Below are 27,693 nucleotides of genomic sequence, written 5' to 3'. Positions count from 1 at the left end.
GGGGGGGCGGGGGGGTGGGGGGGCGTGGGGGATACGGGGGGCGTGGGGGGGGGACACGGGGGGCGTGGGGGGACACGGGGGGACACGGGGGGGCGTGAGCGGACACGGGGGGCGTGGGGGGTGTGGGGGGCCGTGGGGGACATGGGGGAGCGTGGGGACACGGGGGGTGGGGGGGGACACGGGTGGCGTGGGGGGCGGGGAGGGCGTGGGGGGACACGGGGGGCGTGGGGGACACGGGGGGCGGGGGGGCAGGGGGGGGACACGGAGGGGCGTGGGGAAATGGGGGGCATGTGGGGCGTGGGGGGGACACGGCAGGCATGGGGGGGTGGGGGGGTGGGGGACATGGGGAGGCGTGGGGGACACGGGGGGCATGGGGGGCACGGGGGCCGTGGGGGGGACACGGCAGGCGTGGGGGGTGTGGGGGACACGGGGGGCCGTGGGGGGGGCACGGGGGGCGTGGGGGGCACGGGGGGCGTGGGGGGTGTGGGGGGCGTGGGGGGCACGGGGGGCGTGGGGGGTGTGGGGGACACGGGGGGCCGTGGGGGGGGCACGGGGGGCGTGGGGGGCACGGGAGATACGGGGGGGACACGGGGGAGTGGGGGGCCGTGGGGGATACGGGGGGCTCGGGGGGGACGCGAGGGGGTGACACGGGGGGGGCGCGGGGGGCGCGGGGGGGCGCGGGGGGGCGCGGGGGGGTCACGCGGGGGTCCCCACCCCCCCCGCCCCCCAGGTGCTCTGGACGGGGCTCCCCTGCCCCAACTTCCACCTGCTGGTGGTTTGCGCCGCTCTCCTGGGGGGGCCCGGGGACGCCCCCCCCCCGCCGCGGGGCCCCCCCCGGGGAGCCCCCACCCCCCCGGGCCGGGACACCCCCCCCCCCGCCGCGGGGCCCCCCCCCGGGGACAGCGACAGCGACAGCGACAGCGACAGCGACAGCGACAGCGACGGGGGGAGGTGAGGGGGCGGCTGGGGGGGGCGGGGGGCACTGGGAGGGGGGGCGGGGGGCACTGGGAGGGGGCTGCGGGGGGGCGGGGGGCACTGGGGGGGCTGCGGGGGGGTGGGGGGCACTGGGAGGGGGCTGCGGGGGGGTGGGGGGCACTGGGGGGGCTGCGGGGGGGCGGGGGGGCACTGGGAGGGGGCTGCGGGGGGGGCGGGGGGCACTGGGAGGGGCTGCGGGGGGGTGGGGGGCACTGGGAGGGGCTGCGGGGGGGCGGGGGGCACTGGGAGGGGGCTGCAGGGGGGCGGGGGGCACTGGGAGGGGCTGCGGGGGGGCGGGGGGCACTGGGTGTGGAGTTGGGGACCCGGGGGGGGGGGGCTGGGGACCCGGGGGGGGGCTGGGGACCCTCGGGGGGGTTGGGGGACCCCCGGGGGGGGTTGGGGACCCGGGGGGGTGATGGGGACCCCCGGGCGGGGTTGGGGCCCGGGGGGGGGGGCTGGGGACCCTCGGGGGGGGGCTGGGGCCCGGGGGGGGCTGGGGACCCCCGGGCGGGGTTGGGGCCCGGGGGTGACAGTGGGGGGTCGCAGCCCCCCCCCCCGGGCCGAGGCCGGCGCTGGACGCGGAGGAGCTGCTGAGCCGGGCCGAGGGGCTCTTCCTGCAGCTGGCGGCCGCCCCCGTGAGCGCCCCACACCGCGCCCCACTGCGCCCCACTGCGCCCCACTGCGCCCCCCACACCGCGCCCCACTGCGCCCCACTGCGCCCCCCCGGCACCCCCACACCGCGCCCCACTGCGCCCCACTGCGCCCCCCTGCACCCCCACACCGCGCCCCACTGGGCCCCACTGCGCCTCCCTGCACCCCCACACCGCGCCCCACTGCGCCCCACTGCGCCCCCCCGGCACCCCCACCACCGCGCCCCACTGCGCCCCACTGCGCCCCCCTGCACCCCCACACCGCGCCCCACTGCGCCCCCACTGCGCCCCCACACCGCGCCCCACTGCGCCCCACTGCGCCCCCCCGGCACCCCCACACCGCGCCCCACTGCGCCCCACTGCGCCCCCCCTGCACCCCCCACACCGCGCCCCACTGCGCCCCACTGCGCCCCCACACCGCGCCCCACTGCGCCCCACTGCGCCTCCCTGCACCCCCACACCGCGCCCCCCGCTGCCCCCACTGCGCCCCACTGCGCCCCCCGGCACCCCCACACCGCGCCCCACTGCGCCTCCCCTGCACCCCACACCGCGCCCCCCGCTGCCCCACTGCGCCCCACTGCGCCCCCCTGCACCCCCACACCGCGCCCCCACTGCGCCCCACTGCGCCCCCCTGCGCCCCACACCGCGCCCCCCGCTGCCCCACTGCGCCCCACTGCGCCCCCCTGCGCCCCACACCGCGCCCCCACTGCGCCCCACTGCGCCCCACTGCGCCCCCCTGCACCCCCACACCGCGCCCCACTGCGCCCCACTGCGCCCCCCTGCACCCCCACACCGCGCCCCCCGCTGCCCCACTGCGCCCCACTGCGCCTCCCTGCACCCCCACACCGCGCCCCCCCGCTGCCCCACTGCGCCCCCCTGCGCCCCACACCGCGGCCCCCCGCTGCCCCACTGCGCCCCACTGCGCCCCCCCCTGCGCCCCACACCACGCCCCCCCCGCTGCCCCACTGCACTTCCCTGCACCCCCCACACCGCGCCCCCCCGCTGCCCCACTGCGCCCCACTGCGCCCCCCTGCGCCCCACACCGCGCCCCCCCGCTGCCCCACTGCGCCCCACTGCGCCTCCCTGCACCCCAAACCGCGCCCCCCGCTGCCCCACTGTGCCCCACTGCGCCCCACTGCGCCCCCCTGCACCCCAAACCGCGCCCCCCCCGCTGCCCCACTGCGCCCCACTGCAGCTCCCTGCGCCCCCCTGCGCCCCCCTGCACCCCACAACGCACCCCCCCCCACTGCGCCCCCACTGCGCCCCCCTGCACCCCACACTGCGCCCCCCCCACTGCCCCACTGCGCCCCCCTGCACCCCACACCACGCCCCCCCTGCTGCCCCACTGCGCCCCCCTGCACCCCCAAACCGCGCCCCCCCCCACTGCCCCCGCTGCGCCCCCCCCTGCGCCCCAAACCGCGCCCCCCCACCTGCCCCGCTGCACCCCCCTGTGCCCCCCCTGCGCCCCCGTGCCCCCCTGCGCCCCAAACTGTGCCCCCCCACTGCCCCGCTGCGCCCCCCTGTGCCCCCACACTGCACCCCAAACCACGCCCCCCACTGCCCCCCCACTGCCCCACTGCACCCCCACACTGTGCCCCCCTGCACCCCCCCACTGCACCCCCAAACCGCGCCCCCTCACTGCCCCCCACTGCCCCACTGCACCCCCCACACTGTGCCTTCCTGCACCCCCCCACTGCACCCCCAAACCGCGCCCCCTCACTGCCCCCCACTGCCCCACTGCACCCCCACACTGTGCCCCCCTGCACCCCCCCACTGCACCCCCAAACCGCGCCCCCCCACTGCCCCCCACTGCCCCCCTGCACCCCCACACTGTGCCCCCCTGCACCCCCCCACTGCACCCCCAAACCGCGCCCCCTCACTGCCCCCCACTGCCCCACTGCACCCCCACACTGTGCCCCCCTGCACCCCCCCACTGCACCCCCAAACCGCGCCCCCTCACTGCCCCCCACTGCCCCACTGCACCCCCACACTGTGCCCCCCTGCACCCCCCCACTGCACCCCCAAACCGCGCCCCCTCACTGCCCCCCACTGCCCCACTGCACCCCCACACTGTGCCCCCCTGCACCCCCCCACTGCACCCCCAAACCGCGCCCCCTCACTGCCCCCCACTGCCCCACTGCACCCCCACACTGTGCCTTCCTGCACCCCCCCCACTGCACCCCCCAAACTGCTCCCCCTCACTGCCCCCCACTGCCCCACTGCACCCCCACACTGTGCCTTCCTGCACCCCTCCACTGCACCCCCAAACCGCGCCCCCTCACTGCCCCCCACTGCCCCACTGCACCCCCACAATGTGCCCCCCTGCACCCCCCCACTGCACCCCCAAACCGCGCCCCCTCACTGCCCCCCACTGCCCCACTGCACCCCCACACTGTGCCCCCAAACTGTCCCGCCGCTGCCCCCCCGCACCCCCAAACTGCTCCCCCAAACCATACCCCGAACACTGAACCCCCAAACCGACCCCCCCAGCCCACCCCCCCGATCACCCCCCCCACGCTGAACCCCCCAAACCCGCACCCCAACGCTGACCCCTCCCAAACGGGCCCCCCCCAAATCCCCCCTGATCCCCCCGACTGCCCCCCCAATGTGCCCCCCCAAACCCCCCCATGCTGTACCCCCCAAACCCGCCCCCCCCCCGGGCCCCCCAAAACCCACCCCCGCCCCCCCCTGTGCCCCCCAGGACCTGCCACCGGCCCTACAGGAGCTGCTGGGATTGGGGGGGCCCCCCCCCGAGCCCCCCCCCCGAGCCCCCCCGGCGAGGCCGCCGCCCCCCCCGCAGCCGCCGCCCCCCCGAGAGCGCGCCGCCGCCCCCCCGCGGGGACACCCCCATTTTAGCGGGGGGCCCCCCCAGCACCTTAATATGGGGGGGTCCTTCCCTCCCCCCGGGGTGGCCCCCGGACGCCTGGGTCCCCTCCCGGCTGCTGATGGGGGGGGGACCCCAAAACTGGGGCCCCCCCAAAGCCGGGGGCGTCTCGGGGGGGCCCCCCTTGAGCTGCATTAAAGTGTTGTCACCGCCAGAGCCTGGGGGGATTTTGGGGGGCCCCGGATGCCCCAGTACGGGCACCCCAAACCAGTACGGGCACCCCAAACCAGTACGGGCTCCCCCAAACCAGTACGGGCACCCCCAACCAGTACGGGCCCCCCCAAACCAGTACGGGCCCCCCCAAACCAGTACAGGCCCCCCCAAACCAGTACGGGCCCCCCCAAACCAGTACGGGCTCCCCCAAACCAGTACGGGCACCCCCAACCAGTACGGGCCCCCCCAAACCAGTACGGGCCCCCCCAAACCAGTACAGGCCCCCCCAAACCAGTACGGGCCCCCCCAAACCAGTACGGGCTCCCCCAAACCAGTACGGGCACCCCCAACCAGTACGGGCACCCCCAACCAGTACGGGCACCCCCAAACCAGTACGGGCTCCCCCAAACCAGTACGGGCACCCCCAACCAGTACGGGCCCCCCCAAACCAGTACGGGCACCCCAAAACCAGTACGGGCCCCCCCAAACCAGTACGGGCACCCCCAAACCAGTACGGGCACCCCAAAACCAGTACGGGCACCCCCAACCAGTACGGGCACCCCAAACCAGTACGGGCACCCCCAAACCAGTACGGGCACCCCAAAACCAGTACGGGCACCCCAAACCAGTACGGGCCCCCCCAAACCAGTACGGGCACCCCAAAACCAGTACGGGCACCCCAAACCAGTACAGGCCCCCCAAACCATTACGGGCCCCCCCCCAACCAGTACGGGCACCCCAAACCAGTACGGGCACCCCCAAGCAGTACGGGCACCCCAAACCATTACGGCCCCCCCAAACCAGTATGGGCTCCCCCCAAACCAGTACGGGCACCCCCAACCAGTACGGGCCCCCCTCAACCAGTATGGGCTCCCCCAACCAGTACGGGCCCCCCTCAACCAGTACGGGCACCCCCAAACCAGTACGGGCTCCCCCAAACCAGTACGGGCCCCCCAAACCAGTATGGGCCCCCCCAACCAGTACGGGCACCCCTCAACCAGTACGGGCACCCCCAAACCAGTACGGGCTCCCCAAACCAGTACGGGCACCCCCGAACCAGTACAGGCCCCCCCAAACCAGTACGGGCTCCCCCCAAACCAGTACGGGCACCCCAAAACCAGTACGGGCACCCCCAACCAGTACGGGCACCCCCAAACCAGTACGGGCCCCCCAAACCAGTACGGGCAACCCAACCAGTACGGGCCCCCCAAACCAGTACGGGCTCCCCCAACCAGTACGGGCACCCCCAAACCAGTACGGGCCCCCCAAACCAGTACGGGCCCCCCCAAACCAGTACGGGCTCCCCCAACCAGTACGGGCAACCCAACCAGTACGGGCACCCCCAACCAGTACGGGCCCCCCAAACCAGTACGGGCCCCCCCAAACCAGTACGGGCCCCCCAAACCAGTACGGGCTCCCCCAACCAGTACGGGCACCCCCCAACCAGTACGGGCCCCCCCCCAAACCAGTACGGGCACCCCAAGCCTAGGGATCGTTGCGGGGGGCAGCATGGGGCAGTGCGAGCTACTGGGGGGCGTTACTGGGCAGACTGGGGGTTACTGGGACTACGGGGGAGGGCACTGGGGGTTACTGGGAGCCCCGCCCACCCCGGTGTACCCGACGGAGGCCCCGCCCTTGTCCCCGCCCATTCGAGGCAGGCTCCGCCCCCTGGCGCCCTCCCCGGAACTGCGGGTCTCAATGGTCCAATCAGCAGACGCAGAACTGGGCGGCGGTCCCGCCCACGCTCCGGGGGCGGGCCAATCAGCGAACGCGCTGGCGGCGTGGGCGGGGCTGGAGATGAGCGGCGAGGGGCGCGTCCAATGAGCCTGTGGCGGGGCCGAGGGGGCGGGGAGGGGACGGTCACGCCCATTGGTTGGGCGTGACCATTTTCGCCGTGCAGTAAGCACAGCCAATCAAAGGGAGGCGCGGGGGCGGGCCGGCGAATTTGAAGCAATAGAAGCAGGGTGAGGGCGGGACTTCTCGTGAACGAGCTGTCGCTCCACCAATGGGAGAAGCAGGGCTGCGAGCAGGGGAAGGAGGGTCTGCATATGATTGACGGGCGGCGGCGCCAACGCGGAGGCGGCGGGGGCGGCGCGGCGGAGGCGGCGCCCAATCGGAAGGTCGGGGCTGCTGTCAGTGGCGGCGGCGGCGGCCAATGGGAGCGGGCGGCGGCCGGCGGTGGCTGCGGCGCTGGGCGAGCGGGAGCGGGACGAGGCACCGCCGCGATGCCGGCCGTGTCTAAGGGCGACGGGATGCGGGGGCTGGCGGTCTTCATCTCCGACATCCGCAACTGTGAGCGGGGGCGGCCGGGGGGCGGCCGCGGGGGCGGCTTGGCGGGGCTCGGAGTGGGGAGAAGCTGCTTTTGAGGAGAAAAGGTCGGGGTTTGGGGGTATTTGGGAGGAAAAAGTGCCAATTGAGGGTCCCTGAGGGGGGAGGAGGAGCTCTGGGTGGGCCCTGAGGCGAGAGAAGCTATTCCTGAGGAGAAAAGGTCGGGTGTTGGGGGTGTTTGAGAGGAAAAGCCCGGTTTGAGGGTCTCTGACATGGGGGGAGGAGGTTTAGGGGGTGAGGAGGTTTTGGGGGGGGGGTTTCCTGAGGCGAGAGAAGCTATTTCTGAGGAGAAAAGATCGGTTTTTGGGGGTGTTTGAGAGCAAGAGCCCTGTTGAAGGGTCCCTGAGGGGGCAGGAGGAGGGTGGGGGGGGGGGCTGAGGCAAGAGAAGCTCTTTTGAGGAGAAAAGGGTCCATTTTGGGGGTGTCAGTGAGGCCAGGAGGCGTTTGGGGGGGCTGTGAGGGGAAGAGAGACGATGGGGGGGGCTTTGAGCGGGGAAGAAGGTGTTTCTGAGGAGGAAAGGTCCCTTTTGGGGGGCTGTGAGGGGGGAAGCAGGGTTTGGGGGGGGGCTGGGGGGGGAAGGTGTTTCTGAGCAGAAAAGATCGGGTTTGGGGTGTGTTTGAGAGGAAAAGCTGCGATTTGAGGGTCCCTGAGGGGGGGAGGAGAAGATTTGGGGTGCCCTGAGGTGAGAAAAGCGATTTCTGAGGAGAAAAAGTCTAATTTTGGGGGTGTCAGTGAGGGCAGGAGACAGTTTAGGCCAACTGTGGGGGGAGGAGGGGCGATTTGGGAGGCTCTAAGGGGAGAGAAGCTCTTTTTGAGGAGAAAAGGGTCAGGTTTGGGGGTGTCAGTGAGGCGTGGAGATGGTTTTGGGGGAAAGAAGCTATTTCTGAGAAAAGAAGATATCTTGTGGGGGTGTTTCAGAGCAAGAGCCGTGGTTTGAGGGTCCCTGAGGGGGGAGGAGGCGGTCGGGGGGGGCTCTGGGGGGGAGATGGTATTTCTGAGGAGAAAAAGTCCATTTTGGGTGTCCCTGAGGGGAGTAGGTGGATTTTGGCGGGTCCATGAGGAGAGAAGAAGTGTGTGTGGGGGGGTCCTGGTGGGGGAGAAGATACTTCTGAGGGGAAAAGGTCGATTTTTGGGGGTTTGGGAGGTGGAAAGTTGGAGTGTGGGGGTCTCGGAGGGGAGGAGGCGCTTTAGGGGGTGTGTGGGGGTAGATACTTTTGGGGAGAAAAGATGTGTTTTGGGGGTCTGTGAGGAGAAAAGTTGAGTTTGGGGGATTACTGAGGTAAGGGGGGTCAGTTTTGGGGGGCTCTGAGGGAAGTGGGGCAGGTTTGGGGGTGCCTGGGGTCATTTTGGGGGGGCTCTGAGGGAAGTGGGGCAGTTTTGTGGGTGCCTGGGGTCATTTTGGGGGGGCTCTGAGGGAAGTGGGGCAGGTTTGGGGGTGCCTGGGGTCAGTTTGGGGGGGCTCTGAGGGAAGTGGGGCAGGTTTGTGGGTGCCTGGGGTCAGTTTGGGGGGGCTCTGAGGGAAGTGGGGCAGGTTTGTGGGTGCCTGGGGTCATTTTGGGGGGACTCTGAGGGAAGTGGGGCAGGTTTGGGGGTGCCTGGGGTCATTTTGGGGGGACTCTGAGGGAAGTGGGGCAGGTTTGGGGGTGCCTGGGGTCAGTTTGGGGGGGCTCTGAGGGAAGTGGGGCAGGTTTGGGGGTGCCTGGGGTCAGTTTGGGGGGGCTCTGAGGGAAGTGGGGCAGGTTTGTGGGTGCCTGGGGTCAGTTTGGGGGGACTCTGAGGGAAGTGGGGCAGGTTTGGGGGTGCCTGGGGTCATTTTGGGGGGACTCTGAGGGAAGTGGGGCAGGTTTGTGGGTGCCTGGGGTCAGTTTGGGGGGACTCTGAGGGAAGTGGGGCAGGTTTGGGGGTGCCTGGGGTCATTTTGGGGGGACTCTGAGGGAAGTGGGGCAGGTTTGGGGGTGCCTGGGGTCGGTTTTGGGGGGGCTCTGAGGGAAGTGGGGCAGGTTTGGGGGTCATTAACCTCCTCTTTTGCGCCCCCTCCCCAGGTAAGAGCAAAGAGGCCGAGATCAAGCGCATCAACAAGGAGCTGGCCAACATCCGCTCCAAGTTCAAGGGTGAGCCCTGGGGGGCCGTGGGGGGGCTCCCCCCCTCCCTAGCCCCCCCTCCAACCTCCCCGACTGTCCGTCTGTCTGTCCCCCGCAGGGGACAAAGCCCTGGACGGTTACAGCAAGAAGAAGTACGTCTGCAAGCTGCTCTTCATCTTCCTCCTGGGCCACGACATCGACTTCGGGCACATGGAGGCCGTCAACCTGCTCAGCTCCAACAAATACACCGAGAAGCAGATCGTGAGTGGGGAGCGGGGGCGCCCCGAGGGGTTTTGGGGTGCCCCGCGCCTCTGCCCCCCCCCGCCCCCGCAACGCGTGTCCGTCCGTCCCCCCAGGGCTACCTGTTCATCTCGGTGCTGGTGAACTCCAACAGCGAACTGATCCGGCTCATCAACAACGGCATCAAGAACGACCTGGCCAGTCGCAACCCGACGTTCATGTGCCTGGCGCTGCACTGCATCGCCAACGTCGGCAGCCGCGAGATGGCCGAGGCCTTCGCCGCCGAGGTGCCGCGCGTCCTGGTGGCGGGGTGAGCCGGGGGGGCGCGGGGCAGGCTCCCGGGGGGGACTGCCATTCCTGGGGGGCTGCTGGGGGCTGCTGGTGGCCCCGGGGGGGCTGCTGGGGTGACGCTGGGATTCCTGGAGGGCTACTGGGGGCTGCTGGTGGCCCCAGGGGGGCTGCTGGGGTGACGCTGGGATTCCTGGGGGGCTACTGGGGGCTGCTGGGGTGACGCTGGGATTCCTGGAGGGCTGCTGGGGGATGCTGGTGGCCCCAGGGGGGCTGCTGGGGTGACGCTGGGATTCCTGGGGGGCTACTGGGGGCTGCTGGGGTGACGCTGGGATTCCTGGGGGGCTACTGGGGAGATGCTGGGATTCCTGGGGGGCTACTGGGGGCTGCTGGTGGCCCCAGAGGGACTGCTGGGGTGACGCTGGGATTCCTGTGGGGCTACTGGGGAGATGCTGGGATTCCTGGGGGGCTACTGGGGGCTGCTGGTGGCCCCGGGGGGGCTGCTGGGGTGACGCTGGGATTCCTGGGGGGCTGCTGGGGGCTGCTGGTGGCCCCGGGGGGCTGCTGGGGTGACGCTGGGATTCCTGGGGGGCTGCTGGGGTGATGCTGGGATTCCTGGGGGGCTGCTGGGGTGATGCTGGGATTCCTGGGGGGCTGCTGGGGGCTGCTGGTGGCCCTGGGGGGCTGCTGGGGCGACACTGAGACCCTGGGGGGGTCTCAGGTGTTCAGGTGTCCCTGGGGGGTCTCAGGGGGTGGGGGTCCCTGGGGTGTCCCCGGGGGGTCTCAGGGGGTGGGGGTCCCTGGGGTGTCCCCGGGGGGTCTCAGGGGGTGGGGGTCCCTGGGGTGTCCCCGGGGGGTCTCAGGGGGTGGGGGTCCCTGGAGGTGTCCCCGGGGGGTCTCAGGGGTTGGGGGTCCCTGGGGTGTCCCCGGGGGGTCTCAGGGGTTGGGGGTCCCTGGGGTGTCCCCGGGGGGTCTCAGGAGGTGGGGGTCCCTGGAGGGGGCCCCGGGGGGTCTCAGGAGGTGGGGGTCCCTGGAGGGGGCCCCGGGGGGTCTCAGGGGGTGGGGGTCCCTGGAGGGGGCCCCGGGGGGTCTCAGGGGGTGGGGGTCCCTGGAGGTGTCCCCGGGGGGTCTCAGGGGGTGGGGGTCCCTGGAGGTGTCCCCGGGGGGTCTCAGGGGTTGGGGGTCCCTGGGGTGTCCCCGGGGGTGTCCCTGGGGTGTCCCCGGGGTGTCCCCGGGGGTGCCGGGGGGTCCCTGGGGTTTCCCCGGGGGGGGGTCCCTGGGGTTTCCCCGGGGGGGGTCCCTGGGGTGTCCCCGGGGGGGGGTCCCTGGGGTGTCCCCGGGGGTGCCGGGGGGTCCCCGGGGGTGCCGGGGGGGGTCCCTGGGGTGTCCCGGGGGGTCCCCGGGGGTGCCGGGGGGTCCCTGGGCGGGCTGCCGCGGTGACGGCCGGCGGCAGGGACACGATGGACAGCGTGAAGCAGAGCGCGGCGCTCTGCCTGCTGCGCCTGCACAAGGCCTGCCCCGACCTCGTCCCCGGCGGCGAGTGGACGGCGCGTGTCGTGCACCTGCTCAACGACCAGCACATGGTACCCCCGACCCCCCCCGGGACCCCTGACACCCCCCGACACCCCCGGGACCCCTGACACCCCCTGACACCCCCCCGGGACCCCTGACACCCCCCCCCCGGGACCCCTGACACCCCCCGACCCCCCCCGGGACCCCTGACACCCCCTGACCCCCCCCGGGACCCCTGACACCCCCTGACACCCCCCCCCGGGACCCCTGACACGCCACCGACCCCTCCCTGGGACCCCTGACACCCCCCGACACCCCCCCCCCGGGACCCCTGACACCCCCCTGACACCCCCCCCCCGGGACCCCTGACACCCCCCGACACCCCCCCGGGACCCCTGACACCCCCACGACCCCCCCCCCACCGGGACCCCTTACCCTCCCCGGGACCCTTGACACCCCCCCGACGCCTCCCTGGGACCCCTGACACCTCCCAACCCCCTCCCCCCGGGACCCCTGACACCCCCAAACTCCCCCCCAGGACCCCTGACACCCCCAAACTCCCCCCCAGGACCCCTGACCCTCCCAGGGACCCGACACCCCCTGACACCCCCCCAGGACTCCTGACACCCCCGGACCACCCCCCCGACCCCCCTGACACCCCCTGACCCCTCCCTCTGGGACTCCTGACACCCCCGACGACCCCCCCCCTGCCCGGGACCCCTGACACCCCCCAAACCACCCCCAAGCCCCTGACACCCCCCAACCTCCCCCAGGGACCCCTGACACCCCCAACTCCCCCCCCCTCGGGACTCCTGACCCTCACAGGGACCCCTGACTCCCCCCTGCCCCCCCGGGACCCCATCCCCCCTCCCCAGCACCCCTGACATGCGCTCCCCACGCCCCCTGACCCATCCCTGCACCCCCCGACTGCCATCCAGTGCCCCCTGACCCTCCCAAAGACCCCTGACACCCCCCACCCAGCACTCCCTGCCCCTTTCTGGCGCCCCCTGATCCCCCTGCAGCACCCACTGCCCGTGCTGGGTGCCCCAGGGCAGCTCCCACTGCGCCCACTCCCCACCCAGGGCACCCCCTGATCCCCCCCAGCACCCACTGATCTGCTGGGTGCCTGCTACCCTCGCTGGGAAGCTCCCATTGCCCACCCGCTCCCTGCTTCAGGGCGCCCACTGCCCCCCCCCGGCACCCACTGCCCCCCCCCGGCACCCACTGCCCCCCCCCGGCACCCACTGCCCCCCCGGCCAGCTCCCAGGTCACCCCCTGCTGTCACCCCCCCCCCCCCCAGCTGTGGTACAGCCCGGTGTCCCCCCCCCGTCCCCCCATCCATGGCTGCGCCCCCCGTGTCCCCAAGGCTGTGTCCCCTCCCCAGGCCGTGTCCCCTGTACCCCCTCCCCACCTGGGGGGCCCTGTCCCCCCCCCAACATGGGTGCCACTGTCCCTTGCCCCCCCATGTCCCCCGCCATGTCCCCCCTGACACAGTTGCCCCCTATGTCCCCCCCACGATCCCCCCCTCCCCTGGCCCACTGCGCCCTCCCCATGCCCCCCTGATGCGGTGCCCCCCCCCATGTCCCCCCCCTCCCCTGGCTCCCACTAACACGTGTCCCCCCCCATGTCGTGTCTCCCCCTGTGCCCCCCTGATGCGGTGCCCCCCCCCATGTCCCCCCCCTCCCCTGGCTCCCACTAACACGTGTCCCCCCCCATGTCGTGTCTCCCCCTGTGCCCCACTGATGCGGTGCCCCCCCCCATGTCCCCCCCCCTCCCCTGGCTCCCACTGACGCGTGTCCCCCCCCATGTCGTGTCTCCCCCTGTGCCCCACTGATGCGGTGCCCCCCCCCCATGTCCCCCCCCTCCCCTGGCTCCCACTGACGCGTGTCCCCCCCCATGTCGTGTCTCCCCCTGTGCCCCACTGATGTGGTGCCCCCCCCATGTCCCCCCCCTCCCCTGGCTCCCACTGACGTGTGTCCCCCCCCATGTCGTGTCTCCCCCTGTGCCCCCCTGATGTGGTGCCCCCCCCATGTCCCCCCCCTCCCCTGGCTCCCACTGACGCGTGTCCCCCCCCTTGTCATGTCTCCCCCTGTGCCCCACTGATGCGGTGCCCCCCACTGATGCGGTGCCCCCCCCCATGTCCCCCCCCTCCCTGGCTCCCACTGACGTGTGTCCCCCCCATGTCGTGTCTCCCCCTGTGCCCCACTGATGCGGTGGCCCCCCCATGCCCCCCCCATGCTCCCCCCCTCCCCTGGCCCACTCTGCCCCCCGACGCGGTGCCCCCCCAGCCCAGTGCCCCCCCGTGCCCCCCTGACGCGGTGCCCCCCGCCCCCCGCCGCAGGGGGTGGTGACGGCCGCCGTCAGCCTCATCACCTGCCTCTGCAAGAAAAGCCCCGACGACTTCAAGACCTGCGTCTCCCTCGCCGTGTCCCGCCTCAGCCGGGTGCGTGGCCCCCCCCGTGTCCCCCCCCCTCCCCGCCCGTGACCTCTGCGTCCCCCCCAGGCCCCCGGTGACCCCCATGTCCGGCCCCCCCACCCCGTGCCCCCCCAGATCGTCTCCTCGGCCTCCACCGACCTGCAGGATTATACCTACTACTTCGTCCCGGCCCCGTGGCTCTCGGTGAAGCTGCTGCGCCTGCTCCAGTGCTACCCCCCCCCGGGTAGGGACCCCCCCGGGACCCCCCAGTGCTACCCCCCCCCGGGTAGGGACCCCCCCGGGACCCCCCAGTGCTCCCCCCCCCGGGTAGGGACCCCCCCGGGACCCCCCAGTGCTCCCCCCCGGGACCCCCCAGTGCTACCCCCCCCCGGGTAGGGACCCCCCCGGGACCCCCCAGTGCTACCCCCCCCCGGGTAGGGACCCCCCCGGGACCCCCCAGTGCTCCCCCACCCCTGGGCGGGGACCCCCCCGGGACCCCCCAGTGCTACCCCCCCCCCGGGTAGGGACCCCCCCGGGACCCCCCAGTGCTCCCCCCCCCGGGTAGGGACCCCCCCGGGACCCCCCAGTGCTACCCCCCCCCGGGTAGGGACCCCCCCGGGACCCCCCAGTGCTACCCCCCCCCGGGTAGGGACCCCCCCGGGAACCCCAGTGCTACCCCCCCCCCGGGTAGGGAACCCCCAGGACCCCCCAGTGCTACCCCACCCCCGGGTGGGGACCCCCCGGGACCCCCCAGTGCTCCCCCCCCTCGGGTAGGGACCCCCCTGGGACCCCCTAGGCTCCTGGGTGCCCATGGGTGCCCCCCCCAGGTGCCTGGGTCCCTGCCTTGGGTGCCCTCCCTGGGCGCCAGCACCCACGCGGCTGTTGGGGGGGCACCGTGGCTCCAGGGGTGCCTGTGGGGGGTGCCTGGATGCCAGCACCCGTGGGTGCTATTGGGGGGTGCCTGGTCTGAGGGGGTGCCATGGGCGGGGGGGTGCCTGTGCACCAGCACCCATGGGTGCTATTGTGGGGGAGCCCAGCCTCTGGGGATGACTGGGGGGGGGGCTGTCTGCAGTCTGGGGGTGCCCAGGGTGCGTGTGCCCAGGCTCTGGGGTTGCCGGGGGGGTGCCTGTGCACCAGCACCCACGGGTGCTATTGGGGGGGTGCCAGGGGGTGCTGCCCAGGCTCGGGGGGGGGCTGCCCAGGGTGGGTGGGAGCGCCTGGGGCGGGTGCCCAGGCTCGGGGGGTGCCCGTGAGCCAGCACCCACGGGTGCTGTTGGTGGGGTGTCCCATCTCCGGGGCTGCCCAGGCTCGGGGGGGGCTGCCTGGAGGGGGTGTGCCCGGGCTCGGGGGGTGCCCGTGCGCCAGCACCCATGGGTGCCCCCCCAGAGGAGGCGGCGGTGAAGGGGCGGCTGGTGGAGTGCCTGGAGACGGTGCTCAACAAGGCGCAGGAGCCGCCCAAGTCCAAGAAGGTGCAGCACTCCAACGCCAAGAACGCCATCCTCTTCGAGGCCATCGGCCTCATCATCCACTACGACAGGCAGGTGACACCCCCGTCCCCTCCTGTCCCCCCCGTCACCCCCCGGCCCCCCACGATCGGCCCTATCTCATGGGTGCTGTCCTCTCCCCGCCCCCCAAGTGTCTTCCTGTGATGTCCCCCATGTCCCCCCGCCATGTCCTTTGTCCCCCACGATGTCCCCGGCCCCCCACGATGTCCCTTGTCCCCCATGTGTCCCCCCCATGATGTCCCCTGTCCCCACAGGTGTCCCCCCACGATATCCCCAGCCCCCCACGATGTCTCTTGTCCCCCCCATGCGTCCCCAATGATGTCCCCTGTCCCCTTGCAGTGTCCCTCGTCCCCCCACCGTGTCCCCCCACCATGCCCCCTGTCCCCCCAATGTCCCCGACGATGTCCTGTCCCCCCACAATGTCCCTTGTCCCCCACAGGTGTCCCCCCACGATGTCCCCTGTCCCCCCACGATGTCCGCAACGATGTCCTGTCCCCCCACAATGTCCCTTGTCCCCCACAGTGTCCCCCCACCATGTCCCCTGTCCCCCCACGATGTCCCCGACGCTGTCCTGTCCCCCCACAATGTCCCTTGTCCCCCACAGTGTCCCCCCATGATGTCCCCTGTCCCCACAGGTGTCCCCCCACGATGTCCCCTGTCCCCCCACGATGTCCCCTGTCCCCCACAGTGTCCCCCCATGATGTCCCCTGTCCCCACAGTGTCCCCCCACGATGTCCCCTGTCCCCCCACGATGTCCCCAATGATGTCCTGTCCCCCCACAATGTCCCCTGTCCCCACAGTGTCCCCCCATGATGTCCCGTCTCCCCACCATGTCCCTTGTCCCCCATGTGTCCCCCCCATGATGTTCCCCTGTCCCCCATGTGTCCCCCCATGATCTCCCTTGTCCCCCACAATGTTCCCACGCCCCCCACGATGTCCTCTCTCCCCCCACGTGTCCCCCCACGACGTCCCCTGTCCCCCCACATGCCCCCCACGATGTGTTTTGTCCCCTGAGGGGTCCCCCCACAGCGTTGTGTGTCCCCCCACGATGTCCCCTCTCCCCCCGCTCGTCCCCTGAGGCGTCCCCCCGCTGTGTACCCCCCCCCCATGCTGTCCCCGCCCCCCGGTGACACGCGTGTCCCCCCAGTGAGCCCAACCTGCTGGTGCGGGCGTGCAACCAGCTGGGGCAGTTCCTGCAGCACCGGGAGACCAACCTGCGCTACCTGGCGCTGGAGTCCATGTGCGCCCTGGCCGGCTCCGAGTTCTCCCACGAGGCCGTCAAGACCCACATCGACACCGTCATCGCGGCCCTCAAGGTCAGGGCGGGGCTCGGGCGGGGCTCGGGTGGGGTCCAGAGGGTGGGTGGGGCCTGGGGAGGCGGGGCCTGGCCGGCTCCGAGTTCTCCCACGAGGCCGTCAAGACCCACATCGACACCGTCATCGCGGCCCTCAAGGTCAAGGCGGGGCTCGGGCGGGGCTCGGGTGGGGTCCAGAGGGTGGGTGGGGCCTGGGGAGGCGGGGCCTGGCTGGCTCCGAGTTCTCCCACGAGGCCGTCAAGACCCACATCGACACCGTCATCGCGGCCCTCAAGGTCAGGGCGGGGCTCGGGCGGGGCTCGGGTGGGGTCCAGAGGGTGGGTGGGGCCTGGGGAGGCGGGGCCTGGCCGGCTCCGAGTTCTCCCACGAGGCCGTCAAGACCCACATCGACACCGTCATCGCGGCCCTCAAGGTCAGGGCGGGGCCTGGGTGGGGCTCGGGTGTGGCCTGAAGGGTGGGTGGGGTCCAGAGGGTGGGTGGGGCCTGGGGAGGCGGGGCCTGGCCGGCTCCGAGTTCTCCCACGAGGCCGTCAAGACCCACATCGACACCGTCATCGCGGCCCTCAAGGTCTGGGTGGGGCTCGGGTGTGGCCTGAAGGGTGGGTGGGGTCCAGAGGGTGGGTGGGGCCTGGGGAGGCGGGGCCTGGCCAGCTCCGAGTTCTCCCACGAGGCCGTCAAGACCCACATCGACACCGTCATCGCGGCCCTCAAGGTCTGGGTGGGGCTCGGGTGTGGCCTGAAGGGTGGGTGGGGTCCAGAGGGTGGGTGTGGCCTGGGGAGGCGGGGCCTGGCCGGCTCCGAGTTCTCCCACGAGGCCGTCAAGACCCACATCGACACCGTCATCGCGGCCCTCAAGGTCAAGGCGGGGCTCGGGCGGGGCTCGGGTGGGGTCCAGAGGGTGGGTGGGGCCTGGGGAGGCGGGGCCTGGCTGGCTCCGAGTTCTCCCACGAGGCCGTCAAGACCCACATCGACACCGTCATCGCGGCCCTCAAGGTCAGGGCGGGGCTCGGGCGGGGCTCGGGTGGGGTCCAGAGGGTGGGTGTGGCCTGGGGAGGCGGGGCCTGGCCGGCTCCGAGTTCTCCCACGAGGCCGTCAAGACCCACATCGACACCGTCATCGCGGCCCTCAAGGTCAGGGCGGGGCCTGGGTGGGGCTCGGGTGTGGCCTGGAGGGTGGGTGGGGTCCAGAGGGTGGGTGGGGCCTGGGGAGGCGGGGCCTGGCCGGCTCCGAGTTCTCCCACGAGGCCGTCAAGAGCCACATCGACACCGTCATCACGGCCCTCAAGGTCAGGGCGGGGCTCGGGCGGGGCTCGGGTGTGGCCTGAAGGGTGGGTGGGGTCCAGAGGGTGGGTGGGGCCTGGGGAGGCGGGGCCTGGCCAGCTCCGAGTTCTGTCATGAGTGTCAAGACCCACATTGACAAGGTGAGGGGTGGAGCCTGGGGTGGGTGGGGCTTGAGATGGGTGGGGCCTGTTGAGGCAGGGTTGAGTTCTTCCAATCAGGACTCGCATTGACAAGGTGAGGGGAGGGTCCTGGGTGGGTGGGGCCAGGGGAGGGGCAGGGCCAGGATAGTGGGTGGAGCCCTTTAGGGGTGGGGGTGGAGCTTGTGTGTGGGGTGGGGCCTTGCTGTGAGGGTGGAGCTTGATCCTCCAGGTAGGCTGAAGGGGGTGGGGCTGCCCTGAGGGGGTGTGGTCTCCAGAAGGGGGTGGGGCCCTGTGCCTTATGAGGGGCTGGGAGGGGGCGGGGTCCCACACATGGGGCGGATTCTTTTTGCCAAGGGGGTGTGGCCAAACCTCGGGGCGGGGCTTTGTGCATCCCCCTTGGGGGACTCTTAAGGGATGTGGTCTCAGGGCGGGGGCGTGGCCGCGGGAGGGGCGTGGCCTGAGCCACCACGCCCCCCCCATCGCAGACGGAGCGGGACGTGAGCGTGCGGCAGCGCGCGGCCGACCTGCTGTACGCCATGTGCGACCGCGGCACCGCCCAGCAGATCGTGGCCGAGATGCTGAGCTACCTCGAGACGGCCGACTACGCCATCCGCGAGGAGATCGTGCGTGGCTGGGGACCCCCCGGGCACCCCGAAACCCACCCACGACCCCCGGGGACCCCCTGCACTCCCCCAGGGACCCCGAAACCCACCCACGACCCCCGGGGAGCCCCCGCACCCCCCAGGGACCCCAAAACCCACCCACGACCCCCAGGGACCCTGGGCACCCCGAAACCCACCCACGACCCCTGGGGACCCCCTGCACCCCCCCAGGGACCCCGAAACCCACCCACGACCCCCGGGGACCCCCCGCACCCCCCAGGGACCCCAAAACCCACCCACGACCCCCAGGGACCCTGGGCACCCTGAAACCCACCCACGACCCCTGGGGACCCCCTGCACCCCCCCAGGGACCCCGAAACCCACCCACGACCCCCGGGGAGCCCCCGCACCCCTTGGGCACCCCGAAACCCACCCACGAGCCCTGGGGACCTCTGCACCCCCCGGGCACCCCAAAACCCACCCACGACCCCTGGGGACCCCCTGCACCCCCCAGGGACCCCAAAACCCAATCATAACTCCCAGGGACCCCGAAACCCACCCACGAGCCCTGGGGACCTCCACACCCCCTGGGGACCCCGAAACCCACCCATGACCCCCAGGAACCCCACTGGGGTTTCCCCCCACCCCCAGGGGACCCCGAAACCCAACCATGACCCCCAGGAACCCCCCCGGTGATCTCCCACACCCCAGGGGATCCCGAAACCCAACCATGAGCTCCAGGAACACCCCCGGGGATCCCCCGCACCCCCAGGGGACCCCAAAACCCAACCATGACTGCTAGGAACCCCTCTGGAGACCCCCTGAACTGCCTGGGGACCCCCAAATCCAATAGGTCCTGCCAGAGTCCCCTCGGGGACCCCCAGAGCCCTCTGAGGACTCTGAAACCCGACAGACCCTCCCAGAGACCCCCCTGGGGACTCCAAAACCCAACTGGGGACCCCCAGAACCCCCCAGGGGACCCCAAAACTCAACAGGTCCTCCCAGAGCTCCCCCCAGGGACTCCAAAACCCAACTGGGGACCCTCCCCAAACCCCCACCGCGGACCCCAGAGCTACCAGGGAAGCCCAGAGCCCCCCCCGGGGACCCCAAAATCCCCCTGGGGACCCCAAAACCCAACCGTAGCCCCACAGAACACCCCAGGGCCTCCCATAACCACCAGGGGACCCCAAGGAAACCACCAGAACTCCCATTGGGGAGCCCCAAGATCCCCCGGGGATCCCAGAGTCCCCCCAAACCCCCAGGGGAACCCCAGGATGCCCCCAAAGCCCCCATGGGACACCCAGAACCCCTAGGGGACCCCCCAGAACCCCCAAGGCTGTGCCCCAAAGCCCCAAGGAGACCCCCAAAATGCCCCTGGGGATGCCAGTACCACCAGGGGACCCCCAGAGCCCCCCAAAACTCCCAAGGGAACCCCCAGGGGACCCTCAGAGCTCCCGAGGGTGTGCCCCAAAACCCCCTGAGAGACTCCCAGAACCCCCCAGGGAACCCCCAAACCCCTCAGGGGACCCCCAGAACCCCTAAGGGTGTGCCCCAAAATCTCCCAGGGATCCCCCCAGAACCCTCCGGGACCCTCAGACTCCCTCCTAGGGCCCCCCAGAATCACGAGGGGACCCCAAGGGAACCCCCAAAACTCTCCAGGGGACCCCAAAAGCGTGAAGGGGACCCTGCAATACCCTGGGGGACCCCAAGGGACCCCCAAGACCCCCAAAAGCGTGAAGGGGACCCTGCAATACCCTGGGGGATGCCCAAGGGACCCCCAAGACCCCCAAAAGCCTGAAGGGGACCCTGCAAGACCCTGAGGGATCTCTGAGGGACTCCCAAAGACCCCCAAGAGGACACCAGGGGACCCCAAAAACCCCCAAAAGCATCAAAGGGACCCCCAAAAGACCCCAAGAGACCCACAAAAGCTCTAAGGGATCCTGAAAACAATCAAAGGGACCCTCAAAGGCAACCAGGAGCCCCGCAAAAGCCTGAAGGGGACCCTGCAATACCCTGGGGGACCCCCAAGGGACCCTCCAAGACCCCCCCAAAAGCCTGAAGGGGACCCTGCAGTACCCTGGGGGACCCCCAAGGGACCCCTAAAAGCCTGAAGGGGACCCTGCAAGACCCTGGGGGACCCCCAAGGGACCCCTAAAAGCCTGAAGGGGACCCTGCAAGACCCCGGGGGACCCCCAAGGGACCCCCAAAAGCCTGAAGGGGACCCTGCAATACCCTGGGGGACCCCCAAGGGACCCCCAAGACCCTCCCAAAAGCCCCCAAGGGGACTCTCCAAGCCCCCCAAGGGGACACCTGGGGACCCCAAAGACCCCCAAAAGCCCCCAAGGGGACCCTGCAGGACCCCCCAAGGGACTCCCAAAGCCCCCCCAAGCCCCCGGGAGCCCCCCCAGGGACGCCCGGCGGCCCCGCAGGTGCTGAAGGTGGCCATCCTGGCGGAGAAGTACGCGGTGGATTACAGCTGGTACGTGGACACCATCCTCAACCTGATCCGCATCGCCGGCGACTACGTCAGCGAGGAGGTCTGGTACCCGCGTCATCCAGATCGTCGTCAACCGCGACGACGTCCAGGGCTACGCCGCCAAGACCGTCTTCGAGGTACGCCCCCCAAAATGGGCTGTGCGCCCCCAAAATCGGGCTGTGCGCCCCCAAAATCGGGCTGTGCGCCCCAAAAACGGGCTGTGCGCCCCCAAAATCGGCCTGTGCGCCCCCAAAATCGGCCTGTGCGCCCCCAAAAACGGGCTGTGCCCCCCCGAAAACGGGCTGTGCGCCCCCAAAATCAGGCTGTGCGCCCCCAAAAACGGGCTGTGCCCCCCAAAATCGGCCTGTGCGCCCCCAAAAACGGGCTGTGCCCCCCCGAAAACGGGCTGTGCGCCCCCAAAATCAGGCTGTGCGCCCCCAAAATCGGCCTGTGCCCCCCAAAATCGGCCTGTGCGCCCCCAAAAACGGGCTGTGCCCCCCCAAAAACGGGCTGTGCCCCCCCGAAAACGGCCTGTGCGCCCCCAAAATCGGCCTGTGCGCCCCCAAAAACGGGCTGTCCCCACCCAAAAGGGCTGTGCGCCCCCAAAAATGGCCTGTGTGCCCCCCAAAAATGGGCTGTGCCCCCCAGAAATGGCCTGTGTGCCCCCAAAAATGGGCTGTGCGCCCCCCAAAAACGGGCTGTGTGCCCCCAAAACGGGCTGTGCCCCCCCAAAATTGGCCTGTGCGCCCCCAAAACGGAGGGAGTGGGTGTAATTAATAGCTATGAGGTGACGCGGGAAACGGTGTCACAGGAGAGAGGTGGGGGGGGGCGTCCGCGGGGGAGGGGCGCATGCAGCCGCTACGGCTGGAACGCCCCCAACCCCCTCCCCGACCCCCACCCCGACGCCCCCAACCCTCACCCGAACAACCCCAATTTCAGCCTCGATAAATTCACCCTCGATAATTTCAATCTCAGCCTTGATAATTCCCACTTTAATAATCCCAACCCCACTATCCATCCCTGTTACCCCCCGCCCCGTCAGCCCCCGCCCCGTTAGCCCCATCCCCGTTAGCCCCATCCCCGTTAGCCCCCGCCCCGTTAGCCCCATCCCCGTTAGCCCCATCCCCGTTAGCCCCATCCCCGTTAGCCCCATCCCTGTTACCCCCCGCCCCGTCAGCCCCCGCCCCGTTAGCCCCATCCCCGTTAGCCCCATCCCCGTTAGCCCCATCCCCGTTAGCCCCATCCCCGTTAGCCCCCGCCCCGTTAGCCCCCGCCCCGTTAGCCCCCGCCCCGTCAGCCCCCGCCCCGTTAGCCCCATCCCCGTTAGCCCCATCCCCGTTAGCCCCATCCCCGTCAGCCCCCGCCCCGTCAGCCCCCGCCCCGTTAGCCCCCGCCCCGTTAGCCCCATCCCCGTTAGCCCCATCCCCGTTAGCCCCATCCCTGTTACCCCCCGCCCCGTCAGCCCCCGCCCCGTCAGCCCCCGCCCCGTTAGCCCCATCCCCGTTAGCCCCATCCCCGTTAGCCCCCGCCCCGTTAGCCCCATCCCCGTTAGCCCCATCCCCGTTAGCCCCATCCCCGTTAGCCCCCGCCCCGTTAGCCCCATCCCCGTTAGCCCCATCCCCGTTAGCCCCATCCCCGTTAGCCCCCGCCCCGTTAGCCCCATCCCCGTTAGCCCCATCCCCGTTAGCCCCATCCCCGTCAGCCCCATCCCCGTTAGCCCCATCCCCGTTAGCCCCCGCCCCGTTAGCCCCCGCCCCGTTAGCCCCCGCCCCGTTAGCCCCATCCCCGTTAGCCCCCGCCCCGTTAGCCCCCGCCCCGTCAGCCCCATCCCCGTTAGCCCCATCCCCGTTAGCCCCATCCCCGTTAGCCCCATCCCCGTTAGCCCCCGCCCCGTTAGCCCCATCCCCGTTAGCCCCATCCCCGTTAGCCCCCGCCCCGTTAGCCCCCGCCCCGTTAGCCCCATCCCCGTCAGCCCCATCCCCGTCAGCCCCATCCCCGTTAGCCCCATCCCCGTTAGCCCCATCCCCGTTAGCCCCCGCCCCGTTAGCCCCATCCCCGTTAGCCCCCGCCCCGTTAGCCCCCGCCCCGTTAGCCCCATCCCCGTCAGCCCCATCCCCGTTAGCCCCTGCCCCGTTAGCCCCATCCCCGTTAGCCCCCGCCCCGTTAGCCCCCGCCCCGTCAGCCCCATCCCCGTTAGCCCCATCCCCGTTAGCCCCATCCCCGTTAGCCCCATCCCCGTCAGCCCCATCCCCGTTAGCCCCATCCCCGTTAGCCCCCGCCCCGTCAGCCCCATCCCCGTTAGCCCCCGCCCCGTTAGCCCCATCCCCGTTAGCCCCATCCCCGTTAGCCCCATCCCCGTCAGCCCCATCCCCGTCAGCCCCATCCCCGTTAGCCCCATCCCCGTTAGCCCCATCCCCGTTAGCCCCATCCCCGTCAGCCCCATCCCCGTTAGCCCCATCCCCGTTAGCCCCCGCCCCGTCAGCCCCATCCCCGTCAGCCCCATCCCCGTCAGCCCCATCCCCGTTAGCCCCCGCCCCGTCAGCCCCATCCCCGTTAGCCCCCGCCCCGTCAGCCCCATCCCCGTTAGCCCCATCCCCGTTAGCCCCATCCCCGTCAGCCCCATCCCCGTCAGCCCCCGCCCCGTTAGCCCCATCCCCGTTAGCCCCCGCCCCGTTAGCCCCATCCCCGTTAGCCCCCGCCCCGTTAGCCCCATCCCCGTTAGCCCCATCCCCGTTAGCCCCATCCCCGTTAGCCCCCGCCCCGTTAGCCCCCGCCCCGTTAGCCCCATCCCCGTTAGCCCCCGCCCCGTTAGCCCCATCCCCGTTAGCCCCCGCCCCGTTAGCCCCCATCCCCGTTAGCCCCCGCCCCGTTAGCCCCCGCCCCGTTAGCCCCATCCCCGTTAGCCCCCGCCCCGTTAGCCCCATCCCCGTTAGCCCCCGCCCCGTTAGCCCCATCCCCGTTAGCCCCCATCCCCGTTAGCCCCCGCCCCGTTAGCCCCCGCCCCGTTAGCCCCCGCCCCGTTAGCCCCATCCCCGTTAGCCCCATCCCCGTTAGCCCCATCCCCGTTAGCCCCCGCCCCGTTAGCCCCATCCCCGTTAGCCCCCGCCCCGTTAGCCCCATCCCCGTTAGCCCCATCCCCGTTAGCCCCATCCCCGTTAGCCCCATCCCCGTTAGCCCCATCCCCGTTAGCCCCATCCCCGTTAGCCCCCGCCCCGTTAGCCCCATCCCCGTTAGCCCCATCCCCGTTAGCCCCATCCCCGTTAGCCCCATCCCCGTTAGCCCCCGCCCCGTTAGCCCCATCCCCGTTAGCCCCATCCCCGTTAGCCCCATCCCCGTTAGCCCCCGCCCCGTCAGCCCCAGCCCCTCCCCGCGGGGGGTCGAGGCGATGGGTGCCCCCCCACCCCCGGCTGAGCCCCCCCCCCCCCCCAGGCCCTGCAGGCGCCCGCGTGCCACGAGAACATGGTCAAGGTCGGGGGCTACGTCCTGGGGGAGTTCGGCAACCTCATCGCGGGGGGACCCCCGCTCCAGGTAGGGGTGCTGGGACCCCCCCTCCGGGTAGGAGTGCTGGGACCCCCCCTCTGGGCAGGGGCGCTGGGACCCCCCTCCTGGGATGGGTGCTGGGACCCCCCTCTGGGCAGGGGCGCTGGGACCCCCCTCCTGGGATGGGTGCTGGGACCCCCCGCTCCAGGTAGGGGCGCTGGGACCCCCCCTCCGGGTAGGGGTGCTGGGGCCCCCCTCTGGCGATGGGTGCTGGGACCCCCCTCCTGGGATGGGTGCTGGGACCCCCCTCTGGGCAGGGGTGCTGGGACCCCTGCTCCAGGTAGGGGCGCTGGGACCCCCCTCCGGGTAGGGGTGCTGGGACCCCCCCTCCTGGGATGGGCGCTGGGACCCCCCCTCCGGGTAGGGGTGCTGGGACCCCCCTCCTGGGATGGGTGCTGGGGCCCCCCTCTGGGCAGGGGCGCTGGGACCCCCCCTCTGGGGATGGGTGCTGGGACCCCCCTCCGGGTAGGGGCGCTGGGACCCCCCTCCGGGTAGGGGCGCTGGGACCCCTGACCCCCCCGCCCCCCGTGTCCCCCAGCCCCTGGGCGGGGTGCGGGGGTGCCCCTGACCCCCCGCCCCCCGTGTCCCCCAGCCCCTGGGCGGGGTGCGGGGGCGCCCCCTGACCCCCCCGCCCCCGTGTCCCCCCAGCCCCCTGGGCGGGGGTGCGGGGGCGCCCCTGACCCCCCCGCCCCCGTGTCCCCCAGCCCCTGGGCGGGGTGCGGGGGTGCCCCTGACCCCCCCGCCCCCGTGTCCCCCAGCCCCTGGGCGGGGGTGCGGGGGTGCCCCTGACCCCCCGCCCCCCGTGTCCCCCAGCCCCTGGGCGGGGTGCGGGGGTGCCGGGGCGCCCCTGACCTCCCGCCCCCGTGTCCCCCCAGCCCCTGGGCGGGGTGTGGGGGTGCCAGGGCGCCCCTGACCCCCCGCCCCCCGTGTCCCCCAGCCCCTGGGCGGGGTGTGGGGGTGCCGGGGCGCCCCTGACCCCCCGCCCCCCGTGTCCCCCAGCCCCTGGGCGGGGTGCGGGGGGTGCCGGGGCGCCCCTGACCCCCCCGCCCCCCGTGTCCCCCAGCCCCTGGGCGGGGTGCGGGGGCGCCCCTGACCCCCCCGCCCCCGTGTCCCCCCAGCCCCTGGGCGGGGTGCGGGGGTGCCCGGGTGCCCCTGACCCCCCGCCCCCGTGTCCCCCAGCCCCTGGGCGGGGTGCGGGGGTGCCCCTGACCCCCCCGCCCCCCGTGTCCCCCAGCCCCTGGGCGGGGTGCGGGGGTGCCGGGGCGCCCCTGACCCCCCGCCCCCGTGTCCCCCAGCCCCTGGGCGGGGTGTGGGGGTGCCGGGGTGCCCCCTGACCCCCCGCCCCCGTGTCCCCCAGCCCGCTGGTGCAGTTCGGGCTGCTGCACTCCAAGTTCCACCTCTGCAGCGTCCCCACCCGGGCCCTGCTCCTCTCCTCCTACATCAAGTTCATCAACCTCTTCCCCGAGACCAAGGGCACCATCCAGGAGGTGCTGCGGGCCGGCAGCCAGCTGCGCAACGCCGACGTGGAGCTGCAGCAGCGCGCCGTCGAGTACCTCACGCTCAGCTCCGTCGCCAGCACCGACGTCCTCGTGAGTCTGGGGGCGTTTTGGGGGCGTTTGGGACATTTTGGGGGTGTTTTGGGGTCATTTTGGGACATTTTGGGGACTCGGGGACGGGGCACGTGGAGCTACAGGATCCCTGGCGCCGACGCGGAGCTGGAGCAGCACCGTCGGGTGCCTCGAGCTCAGCTCCAGCCTCAGCACCGACGTCCTGGTGAGTCTGGGGGCGTTTTGGGGTCATTTTGGGACATTTTGGGGGTGGTTTTGGGGTCATTTTGGGACATTTTGGGGACGTTTGGGGACTCGGGGATGGGGCACGTGGAGCTACGGGATCCCGGCGCTGACATGGAGCTGCAGCAGCGCCGTTGGGTGCCTCGAGCTCAGCTCCAGCCTCAGCACTGACGTCCTGGTGAGTCTGGGGGCGTTTTGGGGTCATTTTGGGACATTTTGGGGGTGTTTTGGGGTCATTTTGGGACATTTTGGGGACGTTTGGGGACTCGGGGATGGGGCACGTGGAGCTACGGGATCCCGGCGCTGACATGGAGCTGCAGCAGCGCCGTTGGGTGCCTCGAGCTCAGCTCCAGCCTCAGCACTGACGTCCTGGTGAGTCTGGGGGCGTTTTGGGGTCATTTTGGGGTTATTTAGGGGCGTTTTGGGGTCATTTTGGGACATTTTGGGGACTCGGGGATGGGGCACGTGGAGCTACGGGATCCCGGTGCCGACGCGGAGCTGGAGCAGCGCCGTTGGGTGCCTCGAGCTCAGCTCCAGCCTCAGCACCAACGTCCTCGTGAGTCTGGGGGCGTTTTGGGGTCATTTTGGGGTTATTTGGGGTCATTTTGGGACGTTTTGGGGACGTTTTGGGGACATTTTGGGGACGTTTTGGGCCACGGTGGGGGGACACGGGGCCAATTGGGGGGTGCCCCAAGCCATGTCCCCCCTCCCCCGGCGCTGCAGCAGCCCCCACGTCATGGTGAGTCTGGGGGGGACGGGGGGGGGGGGCGGGGGGGGGGGGGGGAGGGGGGGCCAGGGGGGGGAATGGGGGGGGACACAAGGTGCAACCCCCCCCCCTCCCCAGAACTCCCCCCCTCCTCCCCCTCCATGTGCCCCCCCATCGCCTGGCTGGGGGGGGTCCGGGGGTGGTCTGGGGGGGGGGTCCCCGAGGTTGGGGTGCCCCCCCCCCGCATTGGGGTGCCCCCCCCCACGCCCCCCCAGGCGACCGGTGCTGGAGGAGATGCCGCCCTTCCCCGAGCGCGAGTCGTCCATCCTGGCCAAGCTCAAGAGGAAGAAGGGCCCCGGGGGGGGCCCCCGAGGGGGGGGCCCCGAGCTCAACGGGGGGGGCCGAGCCCCCCCCCCAGCACCGCCGTGAGCACCCGCGGCCCGTCGGGGGTCCCTGGGGTCTGGGTGCCCTTTGGGGGGGGGGTCCTGTGGTGGGGGGCCCTTCCCCGGGGTCTGGGTGCCCTTTGGGGGGGGGGTCCTGTGGTGGGGGGCCCTTCCCCGGGGTCTGGGTGCCCTTTGAGGGGGGGGGTCCTGTGGTGGGGGGGCCCTTCCCTGGGGTCTGGGCGCCCTTTGGGGGGGGTCCTGTGGTGGGGGGGCCCTTCCCCGGGGTCTGGGTGCCCTTTGGGGGGGGGTCCTGTGGGTGGGGGGGCCCTTCCCTGGGGTCTGGGCGCCCTTTGGGGGGGGTCCTGTGGTGGGGGGCCCATACCCCGGGGGTCTGGGCTGCCCTTTCGGGGGGGGGTCCCTGCTGGTGGG

General features: G+C 72.1%; 3 protein-coding genes and 1 long non-coding RNA gene across 4 annotated transcripts in view; all 4 read left to right on the top strand.

Annotated features, from left to right (window-relative positions):
• The first annotated feature begins 720 nt into the window (after window positions 1-720).
• LOC135311370 (uncharacterized) lies at window positions 721-4,668 on the top strand. Its single transcript, XR_010371033.1, has 3 exons — window positions 721-951; window positions 1,522-1,610; window positions 4,327-4,668. It is a non-coding gene; the product is annotated as an uncharacterized LOC135311370 (long non-coding RNA).
• Window positions 4,669-6,760: 2,092 nt separating this feature from the next.
• LOC135311372 (AP-2 complex subunit alpha-1-like) lies at window positions 6,761-26,941 on the top strand. The gene is given in 15 exon segments (XM_064440506.1): window positions 6,761-6,954; window positions 9,034-9,102; window positions 9,191-9,333; window positions 9,429-9,622; window positions 11,054-11,183; window positions 13,454-13,555; window positions 13,664-13,772; window positions 14,915-15,065; window positions 16,181-16,349; window positions 18,253-18,390; window positions 20,799-20,915; window positions 20,917-20,982; window positions 24,275-24,355; window positions 24,357-24,373; window positions 25,743-26,941. Coding segments are annotated over 15 exon segments (2,157 nt in total). The 5' UTR covers window positions 6,761-6,887; the 3' UTR covers window positions 26,347-26,941.
• LOC135311371 (basic salivary proline-rich protein 1-like) lies at window positions 18,979-20,789 on the top strand. The gene is made up of 2 exons (XM_064440505.1): window positions 18,979-19,002; window positions 19,223-20,789. Exons 1-2 carry the CDS (start codon window positions 18,979-18,981, stop codon window positions 20,165-20,167), a joined length of 969 nt encoding a protein of 322 aa, XP_064296575.1. The 3' UTR covers window positions 20,168-20,789.
• LOC135311373 (AP-2 complex subunit alpha-2-like) overlaps window positions 26,632-27,693 on the top strand; it is a 30,552-nt gene continuing 29,490 nt past the window's right edge. Inside the window, exons 1-2 of the mRNA XM_064440507.1 lie at window positions 26,632-26,735; window positions 27,157-27,306. Coding sequence (XP_064296577.1) covers window positions 26,632-26,735; window positions 27,157-27,306 — 254 coding nt within the window. The remainder of the gene's footprint in view (window positions 26,736-27,156; window positions 27,307-27,693) is intronic.

Source organism: Phalacrocorax carbo, unplaced genomic scaffold, assembly GCF_963921805.1.
Source record: "Phalacrocorax carbo unplaced genomic scaffold, bPhaCar2.1 SCAFFOLD_220, whole genome shotgun sequence".
NCBI lineage: Eukaryota > Metazoa > Chordata > Aves > Suliformes > Phalacrocoracidae > Phalacrocorax > Phalacrocorax carbo.
Note: the sequence above shows the minus strand (reverse complement) of the source record. Positions and strands in the feature narration are given on the sequence as shown.

Bases quoted from the DNA above. Each gene is read 5' to 3' on its own strand.
- LOC135311371 (XM_064440505.1), top strand. From the start codon at position 18,979: ATGACCCCCAGGAACCCCACTGGG. The intron at 19,003-19,222 runs GTTTCCCCCCAC...CAAATCCAATAG, and splicing joins CCCCCAGGAACCCCACTGGG to GTCCTGCCAGAGTCCCCTCG.